Source organism: Capra hircus, chromosome 2 (genome assembly GCF_001704415.2).
Source record: "Capra hircus breed San Clemente chromosome 2, ASM170441v1, whole genome shotgun sequence".
NCBI classification, from domain to species: Eukaryota; Metazoa; Chordata; class Mammalia; order Artiodactyla; family Bovidae; genus Capra; species Capra hircus.
This window is the reverse complement of record NC_030809.1, coordinates 9,570,894-9,585,501: the sequence shown is the minus strand read 5'-3', so window position 1 is coordinate 9,585,501 and position 14,608 is coordinate 9,570,894. Positions and strand designations below refer to the sequence as shown.

Genomic DNA, 14,608 nt, shown 5'->3' with positions numbered 1-14,608 from the left:
GATCGTGTTATCCATGTTTTACAGATGAACAAACAGAGGCCTAGAGATTCAGTGCCTTGCTCACCTTTACACAGCTAGTATGCAGTGGAGCTGAGCTTGTGGCTTTCAAGGCTTAGATCTCAACGACGACACACCTCAAGTTCCACTCAAACTGAGCCCTCCTTATTCTGTTCTGTTTCCTGTTTCTTATACTCATTCTCTGGCCTTAACTTTCAAAGTCTATCCCTTGTGAAGTCTTTTCAAGTATTTCAAGCTGGGAGGGACTTCCATCTTGTGTGAATTTACAGTGTACTAACTCTGTAATGTGGGGTCTTCCCTGGTGGCTCAGCAGTAAAGAATCTGCCTGCAATGCAGGAGATGTGGGTTCTATCCCTGGGTCAGGAAGATCCCCTGGAGAAGGGAATGGCTACCCACTCCAGTACTCTTGCTTGGAGAATCCCATGGACAGAGGAGCCTGGCGGGCTACAGTCCATGGAGTCGCAACAGTCAGACACGACTGAGTGATTAAAACACCACCAATTCTTATATCACACTTACTCTTTCTTAAGTAAAATTCATCCTCATCACAGATAAGTTCAAGTAGAGAAATACAGAGCAAGAAGTTTTTAAGTGTCTCTTCATTCCCCAGAATTTATCAGTTTTTCCCTTGATTAACGGTCCTGTGTTTCTGCTAGAAACTCTATCAAACAGCTCTTTGAGGACAAGAGGCATGCCAGTCTTATTCCCCTAAAATAGGCATTACTAAACAATTGCTCAAAGAATCAGTTTCAAATCCCCTAAGCCTGCACACACTACATGTTTTAGATGAAGGTGAGAGGGCTGGGTCAAGAAAAGTGATTTTTTTTTTCTAGGGAGGCTGGTAAAGACATGTCAAACACTCCCTTCTCCTCCCACCTTCATTAAAGAACAAAAAAGCATCTACTTCTAGGTACATGAAGGGTCTGGTTTCTGTTTTAGCTGGGTCTCAGAAGGAAATGACTTTTCTCTGAAATTGTAGACGCCCAACCCAGCTGCAGCATTGTTAGACCTCAGGGTAAACAGGAAGCTTCCTGACTTGGGCCCTTCATGTCCCTCTCCCAGACTATTAAAGGCTGTTAATAGGATAGTAAAAAGACAGCTGCTGGCCATAAAATCAGCCCATTCCTTAGTTCCTTAGAGAACAGCAACTATATCCCTCCAAGGTCAGAGGGAAAACGGTGTCTGTCCCAGGTCACACCAGGTGTGTCCACCTAGCTGGGGTTCTCAGTTATCTCCTCTATGATCAACTGTAACTAGAATGGTCTTTGCAAAATACCAGAGTGATTTAATTCCTTGACATTAGTTGAGAAGGAGAGGTTCCAATTTATCAGGGTTTCTGGTTCTTGAAATCATTTGTTTCCGGGGTGATGAGATCCAGTGTGAAGGTTAAGTTGAGGCTGCCAAAGCAGTGAAATCACCCCCCAAACTATGGAGTCTGAGTCACCTCTTCCAGTAGGGGCATAATCGGTCCTGATTACCCGCCAAAAGCGGCAGCGAGGTGCATCCATGAGGGCAATCCGCCTGGTGCCCCTCCCTCTGCAGTGAAGAGCTGACTCAGTACCTCAACTCCTCCTGCACACAGGGTGGGAGGCCCCAGACTTGCAGCTGTTGCTGAGGAGAGAGGGAGCAGTTTCTGCCAACTGGAGGGACACTAGGGCAGGGGTGAGCATCTTTTGCCAAGGGCACTCGGGTGTCTTGGCAGAAGGCAGAGGGCTGTCCCGATCTGTGTGTACATTTTCAGAAGCACTTGACTCTGGACCAAATTCTCTCAGCTGTGCTAAAGCTGGGCCGATGGGTGGGAAATGCTTATTGGCCAGGCTGACTAGGAGCTCCAACAGAGGGTGCTGGGGCTCAGCCAGGAGCGTCCCTTCAGCTGGCAAGTTGAGCTTTCAGCCATGGTCAGAGGCAGTGTGTCATAATTCTAATTCTCACAGGGCTCTCCAGAAGCTGCTTATCCATCTATTTTGAAGTTTCTGCTTGCTGGAATTTTTGGTTCAAATGGGGAACGAGTTGTGATGATGCAGAACCTCTTACCTGGCTCAAAGAATTGAGAAAAAGTAGCTCAGCAGGGATCAAGGTTTTTACTACAACTATACAGACAGGCCCATAACCAAACGGGGACCAGGAGATACCATTTCATTCAACCATGGACTTACCTACAATTTATCAACGCCTGCTGCGGTGACGGTTCCTCTGATCCTTGTCTACTAATAAAGCAAGCACAGGCACTCTGGAAGGGAAGGAAAACCAGTCACCGCTCACCGAGCTGAACATCTAGTTGCCTTGGGCAGGTTTACTAACACACAACAGGAGCCTTAGTTGCCAATGTCAGTGCTTTTCCTCATTCAAAAGAAAGGTCACTGAAGTTACTCCTCAGAGTTGCACCTGAGAAGAGGGAGAGTTTCTTCTAAGTGCTGAAAACAGGAGAACTGGGTATTTTTCTCCAGTAGGCTAACAGAGTTTCCCCTTAGTTTCAGAGAGGTAACTGAGGCTTGGGAAGCTCTTCCTAGGGCACAGCTGCTAAGTGGGGTTTCCTGGGGGACCAGAATCTAGGCCTTCTGCCTCCTCATGCAGTGTTCTTACCATGACTTTCCCCCGCAAATAACTTGATGCAGAGCATGTGGCAGGGTCTCAGCCCTTAATTTGTATTATTTTGTAAATCTTTAAATTATTTTTGGCTGCACTGGGTCTTCGGTGCTATCTGTGGGCTTGCTCTAGTTGCAGTGAGCAGGGGCTACTCTTCATGGCGGTGCACAGCTTCTCACTGTGGTGGCTGCTCAGGTTGCACAGGTCTTCAGTAGTTGCTGCATGTGGGCTTAGCAGTTGTGGTTCACGGGCTCAGCTGACCCATGGCATGTGGGAATCTTCCCTGGCCAGGGATCAAACCTGTGTCCCCCTACATTGGCAGGCGAATTCTTAATCATTGCACCACCGGGGAAGTCCTATATTATTTTTTTTGAAAGATAATTTATGGGATTTCCCCAGTAGTCCAGTTTAGTGCTCTCACTGTAGGAGCCCGGGTTTAATCCCTGCTTGGGGAACTAAGGTCCTGCAAGCCAGTACAGCAATAAAAATAAAAAGGTAATTCATTACAGATATAAACAAAAGTTGTTTAATTTGCATATCTTTGTAAGACTTTTCATATAAATAAGTGAACAAATCATGAAAAAACTCATCAGAAACAACATCCCATTTGGAAAAGATGGTCCCATTTTACTTACTATTGCTGCTACACTGTTCAGGCCTCCATCATCATCACTGTGTGGACTATGACCAGCTTGTCAGCTAGAGCCTTTGATGAAATTTATATTTAAATTTACATGTGGGTAGGTGGTAAGCTTAAGACTATCTCTGCTAAGGTTGACTGACAACACAGATCTGGAATAAGATTTCTTCCTTTATAGAGAAACCAGTTACTACTTTAAAATTTACCACAGCAAGGACCAGAAAGGGCTCTCTAGAGGCTTTCACTTCTTCCATTCCTAACCAATGTTCAGCTAGAGAGAGAGGTTCTAATGGACAGAGTAAGGATTCCAGGGAGCACAGGCAGCCCCAGAGTGTATTTGTACTTTCAGACCCTGGTTACGTCTGCTTCAGGCCTGTCCCCTAGGTCTCCAGGTTATGTCCAAGGCAGCCAGTTGCAATGGAGGAGTAGTCCCAAGAGCCAGTAAGTCACGAAGTAGCCTAGGATGCATCGTGTGACCAGAGAACAAGTTTTCCAGTTGTACAAGAGTCCCATCATAGAGTTTCTGGGGACCTTTTGTCCTGGTCGGGGATGCCCTGCAGGAGGCTTCCCAGGCACAGCCTCTAGGGATCTCAGCAGCGGTTCTTGATCCAGAAGCAAGTGAGCTGAAAACCAGTACACAATAGGAGTGGAGGAACATAAAAACCTGGTGAGAACCTGAAATCATAAGAGGGGGAAATCCACACATTTATTGGAATGTCACTGCCTCAGATGGGATGAGCCTGGGACTTCCCTGCTTCTGGGTAAACTATAGCTCCCAGACTAGGAATGCATTATGCTGGAAAAGATATTCATTCAGCAGAGCTTAGGATCTGCCTTATAAAGCTGTGTATAACACCAGCCAGGTGACTGCAATGTTATAAGTAAACACAGCTACAGACTAATTACCACAATAATGGGCCAATCAATACTCAAAACTCCATGGGGTCCACTTTTAGCTCAGGACCAGGACTCTAAACTCTAGGCTGGGGACCTCCCTGGTGGTCCAGTGGTTAAGACTCAGTGCTTCAAATGCAGGGCGTCTGGGATCGGTCCCTAGTTGGGGAACCAGATCCCACACGCCACAACTAAAGATCCCAAGTGCTGCAACTCATACCTGATGCAGCCAAATAAATAAATAAATATTAAGCTCTAGGCTGCCCCTGGGACTCTGGGAACCTGAAGCGGTTCTTTCACGCCCTGGGGATAGTAAAGCAGGAGCAAAGTGGCAGGGGATCCTGTGGTTCAACACGGCCCCTCTGGGGGAGTCCAAAGCCAGGTCTCCAAATGGTCTCCCTCATCTCTGGAAACTCTAAGCTTTGCTGGCATTCACTCCAGTAGCTAATCTGGCTGCAAACACAGAATGCTACTTTCTATTTCCCCGTGCCTCTTATTCATATAGCTCGGAGAACTTTAGAGACAGCCAATGTGCACTTCCAAGAGGCAGAAACTGCTGAGGAATGACCAGTATGGAGACCAAAGACTTCCCCGCGGTCATGCTGACCTGAGGCCACAACCAGGAACCAAACCAATTGGATATACAACCAAACCCTTCCCACCTCCCTCCATCCTCACCACTGACCGAATACCGCACAAGACGGCCCCTCTGAAAACAGAGCCCCTGCCAGAGCTCAGAGTACCCCAGAAAGCTGGCATTCAAGGAGACATTCCAGGTACAGTGGTTATGTTAGGGGAAGGTCCCAGAGACATCCTCTGTGCTCATCCCTGTAACTCAGTCAGATCAGGTCCTTTTAGGACTCTCATGTCTTCACCCATGCCCTTCCATCTTCCAGAGTGCTCATCCTCTGCTTCTTAAACAGGATTCCTTCTTACTCTTCAGGACCCAGCCGACATACGATGCCCTCCTCGCCTCCTTGACAGTTGACTACTGTTTCCTCCGGGCTTCCACAATACTTTATCTCAAAAGGATCTCCTCTTCCATTCCGCTATACTGTAGTTTTACCTTTTACTTGTTAAATGTCTGCCTCTCCATTTTGACCGCAAGACCCACTAGGGCAGCAATCTTATCTTATTCATGTTCTATTCTCAGTGGTCTGACCCAGGGACTCACAATAAAAACACCCCCAAATAGTAGCTGAATGAATAAATTAGGTACAGGTCACTCAAATGGAAGAAGTTAGCTGTCTTGCCTGTTCCTGACCAGCGGGTTTGGCCTGTGTTCACACCTTTTCCCAGCCAGGAGTCCACCTCACCTGAACATGCATGCATAGACTGCCAAACAGCAGCAGCGCTGCAGCGTGGACCAGGTACACAAACACCCGAGGACTGAGGAATCCAGGTTCAGGCTTCTCTAGGGTCCTTTTGTTCTTGCTCCTTTGCATCCCAAGTGTAAGGAAGAGCCAAGGGTGGGTGGTCACATATGTCCAAGTTGCCCAGGCAACCAATATAGCCATCGGTGCAGCCAGTAGAAAATTGGGCACCTGCTTGAGTTCATAGTATCTCAAAAAGCCAACATTCCAATAGACATCCTGGATGTAGCTGTATATTAGGGGAAGTTCCCAGGAGCACCAAGGTGGCTTGTTTCCCTCCGCAGTTCGGTAGCCCTGGTCTACAGCTAGTTGCAGCAAGGGCTGAGGAATGGGGTGGGCTGAGCCTGGCAGACAGAACTGGGTATAGGCATAATACTGAAAGAGGGCAAAGGGAAGGCCGAGTGTGAACACTGATAGGAACACAGAGCCCATCAGCTTCAAGAGCTGTCTCAGAGCATTCTGCACCGTGAGAGATGAGAAAAAGCCTTGGCACTGAGAATGTATGAGGAAGCCAATGTTGACTAGCCCATTGGAGCGTACACCAGTGGCAAGGGCGAAAAAGAGTCCACTAGTCCAGCTTTGGCCCCTTTCCAGCTGCCCCATGGCGCTGAATGTCAGGAGAGCAAATAGAGCTTCTGAGTAGCCAGCAGTCAGGAAGACATTGGCGGGGCTGAGGCAGAAGAGCAGCGCTCCATAAAAGGCCTGGCGGGGACAGTGCAAAACCAAACAGCCCAGGTCATGAAGTGCAAGTGCAGCTAGCGCGGAAAACAAGGAATTGAGCAGAGCTACTGAGATGAGCAAGCAACTCCGTAGGTTCAGCAACCCCCACAGGGGTCTCAGCAATTCAGCCCCCAGCAACAGGACCAGCGGGAAACCAGGGAAGAAGGCAAAGTTGTGCTCATACAGGTAGCCATGCTCGGCAATGAACAGGAAGTGTTCAGCGTCCCAGTGAGACAGGCCACCCAGAAGACCTTCCACGAGTTGGTCTGCAGAGCCAGAGGGGGCGAGGCGAGGAGGAGAGAAGGCTTCTGCACGATGGTCTGGGATGATGGCGTTGAAGAGAGCCTGTGGGATGAAGAAGAACTAGTACTTTGGTTGAGCAAGTGGAAGAACTACCATTTAATAAAATGAGGAAGAAAAGACACGTTGGGGAACAATCATGAGTTCAGTGTGAAGTAGATGTTCCAGCGCAGAGGTCAATGAGGCAGTGAGACATATGAATCTTGAGGGTGAGGAGAACCATCAGGGGTGGAGATATAAATTTGGAAGTCATAAGTGGATGGATAGTACTAAAAGGTATGAGACTGAAAGAGATCACCCAGGGAAGAAGTGCAGATAGAGAAAAGAAGAGCTCTGAGGACTGGGTCCTGGACATGCCAACATTTAGAGGCCCAAAGAGAGTGAGGATCCAGCAAAAATGGTAAAGGAGGAAGGGTCAGTGAGGTAGGGAGGAAACAGGAGAGCACAGTGTCACAGAACCAAGCGAAGCAAAGGAGTGACTGGCTTTGTTAAATGTGGTTGACAGGCCAAGTAAGATGGGAACTGAAACTGACCACTGGATTTAGCAATCCCGTGAAGGTCACCAGTGACTATGACGAGAGCTATTTCACTGAAGTGGAGGAGAGAGAAGACTCCCTAGACTGGGTTCAACAGAGAAAGGGAGAAGGGAAACAGTAGATACAGACAACTATTTGGAGGATTTTTGCTGTAAAGGGGAGCAGAGATGGGGTAGTAGGTGAACGACATTGTGGGGTCAAGAGAAATCTTTTTTTTTTAAGTGGGAGGTATTTGTTTGCCAACGGGAATGATCCAGCAGAACGGAAACCACTGTGTACACGAGTGAGAAAGGGAAGGGTTGATGGAGCAAGCAAAAGAGGATGGAATCTGCTATGGAAGCGGAGGAGCTGACCTTAGTTTAGAGAGGAGACAGCTCACGCCGCCTTCAGCAGTAAAGGTGCAGAGGTGCCGATGTAGGTTTGTGGATGGCTGTGGAGGAAGAATTCAGAAGGTTGCTTCTCATTGCTTCTATTTTCCTGAATTCTCATTCAGGAAAACAAGCTAGAGAAAAGGTGATAGAGACCTGAGGAAGTAAAAAAAATGTGTAAAGTGATTTCTGACCCTAGCTCTCAAAATAACCTGTGCACTGGATTTTCAAATACAAGATGCCTGGGTTTCTCCTCTGCTCCACAACATTAATGATTTAACCAGTATGGGGTACAGCCTGGGCTGCTGCTGCTGCTGCTGCTGCTGCTAAGTCGCTTCAGTTGTGTCCGACTCTGTGCGACCCCACAGACGGCAGCCCACCAGGCTCTCCCGTCCCTGGGATTCTCCAGGCAAGAACACTGGAGTGGGTGGCCATTTCCTTCTCCAATGCAGGAAAGTAAAAAGTGAAAGTGAAGTCGCTCAGTCATTTCTGACTCTTAGCGACCCCATGGACTGCAGCCCACCAGGCTCCTCCATCCACGGAATTTTCCAGGCAAGAGTACTGGAGTGGGGTGCCACTGCCTTCTCCGACAGCCTGGGCATTTAGGTTGTTTTTAGCCCTCCCAGGTGATTCTGATAGGCAGAAAAATTTAGAGAATACGTAGGGACTGGACCAGGGAAATACACTAAGATTGCCAGGCAGCACTAAGGACTCACTTCGGTTAATGGTATTGAATAAAAAGAGACTAGTTAATAGAGTCGTATGCTTTTCTCTGAGCAGATGCAGGCATAGAGTACACATGGAATTGAATTTCATCAAGGTTGGGCTTTTGTCTTGTGATTAAGACAGGAAGAAGGGAGCAAGTGAGTTGTACATGTATGCATGGTGGACCATGGACTCTAAGCTGGGTAAGAAGCGGAGCTGAAGCCACAAGGTGAGCGAGGGACAGGGAAACAGAGCTAGAATCAATGGCTAAGTCCTGAGGGAGTAAACTGCAAAGATAGGAGATAGTGGTTAGATGTATCAGCTTTATTAATATTGAAACCACCAAGAAATATACAGTAATGCTGGAAAGAGCAAGAGTGAATCAGGAGCTAAAACCTTCAAGGAATGAGGAAGAATGAGCTGTCACTAGCAGAGATGACAGAAACAATGAGGGTTAACTGGGGATATAACCTGATGCCAGGAGTTTTAAAGCTGCCAGTGGGGGAGGGGAGGACAATGAAATAGCATTATTATTAAATGTGTTTTTCCCCATTAGATTGTCAGCTACTTAAGGGAAAAGAGATCGTGACTTTTTATACTCCCACCTAGCAATTCTTTGAACAGAGCAGGAACTTAATAAAATTTGGTGGCTGAGTGAACAGCACAGAGGAAACATGCTTGTTTCCAAAATCACCACCTGAATTAGAACCCCTGCTTCCTGGTACTCTATCCCAGGTGCCATCCAGTCACAGCACTGCTTCCTTAGTTCTGCCAATCACTCAGCTGATGCTGGTTCAAAGCCATCATCAAGTCAGTTTTCCAAAGCCTGGCCACAGGAGTACAACCTCATTTTTAAGGCTCTTGCCTTTTTTGGTCAATTTCTTTACTAGGCCACTTTGAACACAGAAAACAAGTGGGACAGGACTGACAGTCACAGGGACCAGTCCTAGGCTTCAAGCTGAAGACCCTTTTAACTAAACATGGGACCTAACAGAACCTGTTATGCCGCATATACTTGGGGAGGAGAGCGGAAAGGAGTTTTCCACAAAGCAACCAGCTATGAGCCTCAGAGAGAATGTGCTTATGATGACAGGCACACAGAATATGTTGACAGAACATCCCTCGGCTGCTGACGTACATTCAACAATAATAGATACTGTGGACCTACAAGCAGTGGGTACTGTGCTAGGCACCATATATAGTTCATATATACCTGAAATCGGATTAAAATATCTATCAAGGGCAGTCGTGGAAGAGAAAGGGAGTTGCAAAATGCATTGGAGGTTGTGTGTGGGTGAGACAGGAAGGGAACACAGCTAGGGAAAGAGTAGAAGACACATGACTAAACAGATAAACACAGATGGTCTTAGGACAGTGCCCCTCTCTTTCACTCAACTGACTGATACTGTGCTCAGCCTCCTGGTTGGGGACCCAGGATAATGCTTTGAGCTGTCATACCCTAAAGGCAAAAGGTTACAGAATGTGGTCTGGTGGAAAGATCACTAGCCCAGGGGTAAGGAAACCTGGGGTATGATTCTGGCCCTTTTCTAACTTGTCTTGTGACTTTAAGGAAGCCATTGAACCTTTCTGGGCCTCAGCCATTTCATGTGTAACATAAGAGATTAATAGATCACTTCTAAGAGTCCTGTCCACTTTTCAGCTGTGTGGTCTGGGTCTCTAGAGTTCTTAACACGTGGAGGGGCACATCTGGGAAACCGAAAGATGAGGCCTATTCTTAGCATCTAGCTCAGTCATGTGGCAACGGCATGTTCGGGACAAAAGATCAGAGACTGACCTGCAGCGCCAGAGTCAGGACACGGCAGCTGACTGCAAACCCCAGGACCTCTTTCCGGGATGGGTCCAGGGGCCACATCCTCTCACCACCAGGAACTCAGGGGGCCTGCTGCCAGGGCTGAGCTCCCTCAGGCTTCTAAACACCAAAATCCAAGGAGGAAATGTTACACACGGGCAGAAAGTCAATTCTTGAAAGCATTCTTCATAGAAACACCCTCCTGCTTCAGCATTATTATGGCAAACTTAACCACCTAACCTCCTAGATGAAGAAAAAGCATCTTAAAGGCAGATGGGACTGCCTCCCGTCACTCTGAAGCACTGTATTCTTATAAGGGAAGTTCCACACTTCCTCTAGGCAGGAAGCTGGAAAGCTAAGCTCACAGAAAACCTTTAAAAGCCTGTTGAGAGCCCCTGTGTGGGAACTAAAGGCCTGGGTTCAAGTCCTGACTTTCTCATTCATAAGTTTTCATTTTGTTCTTCTCAGCCTCAGTTTTCTAGGTGTAAGTGAGATTGGACTCTTTTTGTCTGTCTCATGAAATTGTCATGATGGCGAAATGGACTGAAGTGTGAAAAAAGTACTACCAAATCTACACTGCGGTTGCTATTATTTGGTGTGTGCCCTTTCCCTCTTGCCCAGAATAATAAACTAGGTCCCAAACCAGAGTCCCAAAAGTGGGGCATAGAACTGAACTGGAAGACCATAATGACTACACACTCTAGTTAAGCTCTCTGATGTGTGTTCAGTTGGTCTGTTAAATTAAGTGGAGAAGGAAAAGAAAACCACCACTCAGCAGGACTTCAGCCAGCTCATATTGCTAAAACAAACTGAGAGGGACGACAAAGTCGACTACTACAGATGGAGAAACTGTTATTTCCCATCTCTTCATTGGAATGGCAGCAATGTATAAACAACTGCAAAGCCATTCTGAGGGAAGGAATGCACTTAACGGCTTTCTTTTTTTTTTAAACACAATTCCTTGGGTTCACAGAAGTAGCAATGGCTCTTACAGAACCAGTCAGAAAGCAGAAGGGAGGGCAGGAGCATCACAGGCAGCTCATCAACTTGGGGTGAAGAACTAACCCTAAAGGAAAAATATTGTACTTAAACAGAAAAATTAAGAGGGAGGGCTGGAAGTCTTTCCTTTCTTAACACCACTCAAACCTTTAAGTATCACTTGTTTCTGGAATTCGGTGACCCTCACTAGACTATGTGATATGCTCTCATTACCCTCTTCCTTGTCTTTATAGTTATTGTTTATTTGTTTATGAGAGCAGGGGCTCTGTCTATCTTGTTCCCAACTATCCTTCCAGGGCTTCGCATTAAACCTATGTTGATTTAGTGGAAGTGGCAGGAACTGGATATGGCTTCACCAGTTCACTGGCTCTGGATACAAAATCTCTGCTCCAAGTACTCCTCCCACCATATCTCACGTTGAGAGCAAAACAAAGTCACAGAAGCCACAAGAAATACAATTTCTCCAGAAGCAGCAGTTCTCTTTCTTCAGCACAAGGGGGCGCCTGTTGATTACTCCATCACCAGGAGGCCTGGAGGAAGGGAGGGGCCACCAACGCCACACCGGTTTGCTCATCAAAATTCAGTTCAAAGGCAAGCTTTCGAAATCCCCACAGAACAGCGGTAGTTTGTCAATCTACCCAACATTGCCAATATCTGACTCGCTGAATCGAGAGGAATCGTAGAAACAAGAACAGCCAACCTTACACGGCCGCTGGTTCTTTATCCTAGGATGAATTCACTTTTTCCCTTCCTTCACTTCCCACCCACATGCAGAAGAGTCGGGAACAGAAAAGCACATAACCCACCTCTGCCTCTTCACCAGGCTTCCATTCTTCCTTTCGTCTCTCCAGACTCAAGCTCTAGACCCAGCGACCACAGAAGACGTGTAGCCTACACTTAGTTTGCAGGCAAACCAAGTGAAAACAAGAATAAAGCCAGTGAGCTCTCCCTCTCAGCTAATTGCGGCCCTCACTTCCCAACAACCCCTTTACGAAAGCAGACTCTGAACTGGCAGGACACTTACAGAGCAACTAGTTTTACTCTCTTTTCCCTTGAGATAAATATGCCCCAGGTAAGTGAGTAATAAAAACTCTCCAGAGTTTTTACACAGAGAGCTCATTAGAACCTAATTACCATCGCCATTTTACAGATGTGGAAACTGAGGCTCACTAGTATCAAGAGGCACACCCAAGGATATATTTAAGGAGAATGTCTTTTTTTTTTTTTTTTTTCTGTCCGAAACATCAGTCTTTCCACCAGCCCTCACTCCTGCCAAAGCGGATGCGCTCTTTCAGAGCCAGGATTTCCCAACTCCAAGCTCAGTACTTGTCAGGTGACAGCGCCTGCTGTTGTATGCTTAGGGCAGGGAGGGTCCCATCTGAGCAGACAGGAAAACCTGCTGAATCGGAGCCCTGGACGCCCTGGGTAAGACTAACATCCTCGGGGGCAAGGGGTGTTGTTCGGACCCAGGGTCCTCGGGACCAGAGGCCTTGCTGGCCGCCGGCTTCAGGGGCCACCTTCTGCCCTCCCACCCGGGTCCGAAGCCCGTTCCAGCCGTTTCCTTTTCGACAAGAGTCCCAAGCAGAGATTGGGCATCTCCTCTGCCCAAAGGGCCACAGCTCAGGGGTTACTCCGGAGGGGGCCGGCGACGCCTGGCCCGGCCTACGACCGGAAGGCAGGGGAGGGCGGGAGGCTGTAAAGGAAGAGGCGGCACTGGGAGGCCGCTATGGCGGAGGGGCGGGGCTCTTCGCTTCTCGGCGGCCTCCGCCTCATTTCCCTCGGCCTCCGTTCGACGATTTCCCTCCCCCCCTCCCCAACTCAAAACTCCTAGGCTCCGAGGCTGGCGCCGGGTCCCCAGCGCCGGCGGGTCTCAACCTCTCAGGCGGGGCCCGAACCTTAGCTCCTCCATCCGGGGCTCCGAGCGGGCGCGCCTGCGCACTTGCTCCGCGGACGGCGGCCCCGCCCCGCTCCTGCCGGGAGTCGGAGCTGCCCCGCCCCCCTCCGCAGCGGCCATGTTGACTCCGGGAGAGCGGGGCGGGGACGGTATAGCCCCGCGACTCAGCGCCCCTCTGCCTTGACCCTTGCCAGCCCTGGTGACACCTGAGGAGTCCCCGCTCCGCCAGCCCCTTCCCCCGCCTTCAGTTAGTCCTCCAGGGCTGCTGTCTCAGCGTCAGTGCTCTTGGCCCAGTTCGAACCACCCCTCAAACATCCATAAGTTCCCTTGAGGGCCGAGGCCCTCGGAGTCGGGGGCTGCCCTGCGGCCCCTTCACGGAAGCCAGAGCCGCATTTTCCCTGCTGTCAGGCAAGAACAGCTCAGCACAGGGCCTGGCACACAATAGCTGTAGTTTGAGTAGAAAGAAAAGCCTTCTTGGGGTTTCTGTGGCCAGCAGCGGCACCCCGCGTCTTGGGTGTGAAGAAAGTGGGGGTTCCCCCTGACTTTCCCCTCCTCCGGCTACTAGGGACCTTCTGTCCTGCTTCAGTCCTCAGCCCCAAGTCAGGTGGCTAATGAGGGTGGTGAAGGAAACTTAAGAGAACGCCCCCCACGACTCCTTTCTCCTTCACTGAAGCCGTTTTTCTCGTAGGAAGTGGGGCCAAAAAAAAAAGAAGCTAACTCAACAAAACCGTCTGTTAGGGAGGAGCGGCCAGTTGGTACCCCTGTAACGGAAACTGTTAGAACAACTTTGCACCCTCCTTAGAGGAAATAGATAATAAATCCTTCTCCGTTGGTGGATTTCTCGTTTCTCAGGATTCCAGAGCCCTTTGTGGTTTCAGTTATCTGCCCTCCAAACGAAGCTAGGGTCTGGGTTAGCCTCTGGCCACAGCCCTGGCTGAGGGAGGGGTTTATCTTCCGCCACAGCTACTCCTGTGGGTGGGAACAAAAGAGGTGGTTGCTATCTCTCCAGGCAAAGAGAGGCAGCTCACAGCACTTCTGTGGGGGCCAGCGACTGTATCTTTGGATTCTTTATAGCTCATTTCAGGTCCTGAGACCTAAATTGCCCTCAGATATTTGTTGTGTGTAAAGTGGATCCATCACGTTGTAGTCGTGGAGTGCTGGAGACGGGGGAAATGAAGCTTAGAACCCTAGGTTTCTCATTGACACACCCTTGTTCTCGGCTCCAGAGGCATGTGAGTGAGTCGGCAAAGCTGTGGGTTACACTCGTGACTGAGGCCTAAGGTTGTTGCTTGAATCTCTAGAAGTCTTTGAGGCTCCAAGCAGTACTGTGTCTGCAAGGACAAAACTGAGAAATCAACTATCCTTCCTTTCTGAATTCACAATAGAAAAAGACATGCATTCTTAAGATTCCCTCTGTTCACACACCAAATTCTCTCAAAAATCTACTTGTGAAAAGGAGAGGCGTCTATTGTGACAATTCAGAATGTTGTTTTTAAAGCTCAACTGTCACCCTTCAGAGGCAGAACTTTGTCCAGCTCCTCAGCTCTACTTTCTTGCAATTTCTCCTTCCCTTCCTTCTCTACTACCCACCCCCCTCCTCTTCCGCTCTGTTTCCTGTTTCATTTTCTGGCTCCTGCTTCGACTGGAAAACAAGGAGGCTGAATCTTGTGCTCACAAGGCTCTGGCTTGTCAGAATGGAGGAAGCCTTAGGTGGGATGGGAGGGGTTCTGGGCCTCCAGGGCTGTGAGTAAGTAGTGGAGGAGGC

At 48.6% G+C, this 14,608-nt stretch overlaps 1 protein-coding gene and 1 long non-coding RNA gene across 6 annotated transcripts; both read right to left on the bottom strand.

Moving 5' to 3' along the window:
- LOC108637297 lies at positions 1,281 to 2,684 on the bottom strand. The gene is made up of 2 exons (XR_001918932.1): positions 2,175 to 2,684; positions 1,281 to 2,052 (listed from the first exon to the last, which is right to left on the bottom strand). It is a non-coding gene; the product is annotated as an uncharacterized LOC108637297 (long non-coding RNA).
- On the bottom strand, positions 3,108 to 12,908 carry PIGV (phosphatidylinositol glycan anchor biosynthesis class V). 5 transcript variants are annotated; one of them, XM_013974048.2, is made up of 6 exons: positions 11,756 to 12,838; positions 9,936 to 10,070; positions 7,421 to 7,497; positions 6,483 to 6,576; positions 5,455 to 6,213; positions 3,108 to 3,919 (listed from the first exon to the last, which is right to left on the bottom strand). In XM_013974048.2, exons 2-6 carry the CDS (start codon positions 10,011 to 10,013, stop codon positions 3,638 to 3,640), a joined length of 1,290 nt encoding a protein of 429 aa, XP_013829502.1. In that variant the 5' UTR covers positions 10,014 to 10,070; positions 11,756 to 12,838; the 3' UTR covers positions 3,108 to 3,637. The 5 variants fall into 5 exon arrangements, with proteins under 5 accessions (XP_013829502.1, XP_017911994.1, XP_017911998.1 ...); XM_018056505.1 differs by lacking the exon at positions 7,421 to 7,497 and adding an exon at positions 12,845 to 12,908 and having other exon boundaries at positions 5,455 to 6,576; positions 11,756 to 11,840; XM_018056509.1 differs by lacking the exon at positions 7,421 to 7,497 and adding an exon at positions 12,845 to 12,874 and having other exon boundaries at positions 5,455 to 6,576; positions 11,756 to 11,845.

Excerpts from the sequence above, each read along its gene's own strand:
- PIGV (XM_018056505.1), bottom strand. The coding sequence starts at position 10,013 with ATGTGGCCCCTGGACCCATCCCGGAAAGAGGTCCTGGGGTTTGCAGTC. Across the intron at positions 6,577-9,935 it reads TCCTGACTCTGGCGCTGCAG|GCTCTCTTCAACGCCATCAT; the intron begins GTCAGTCTCTGA and ends TTCATCCCACAG. Across the intron at positions 3,920-5,454 it reads GTCTATGCATGCATGTTCAG|GTTCTCACCAGGTTTTTATG; the intron begins GTGAGGTGGACT and ends TTATGATTTCAG.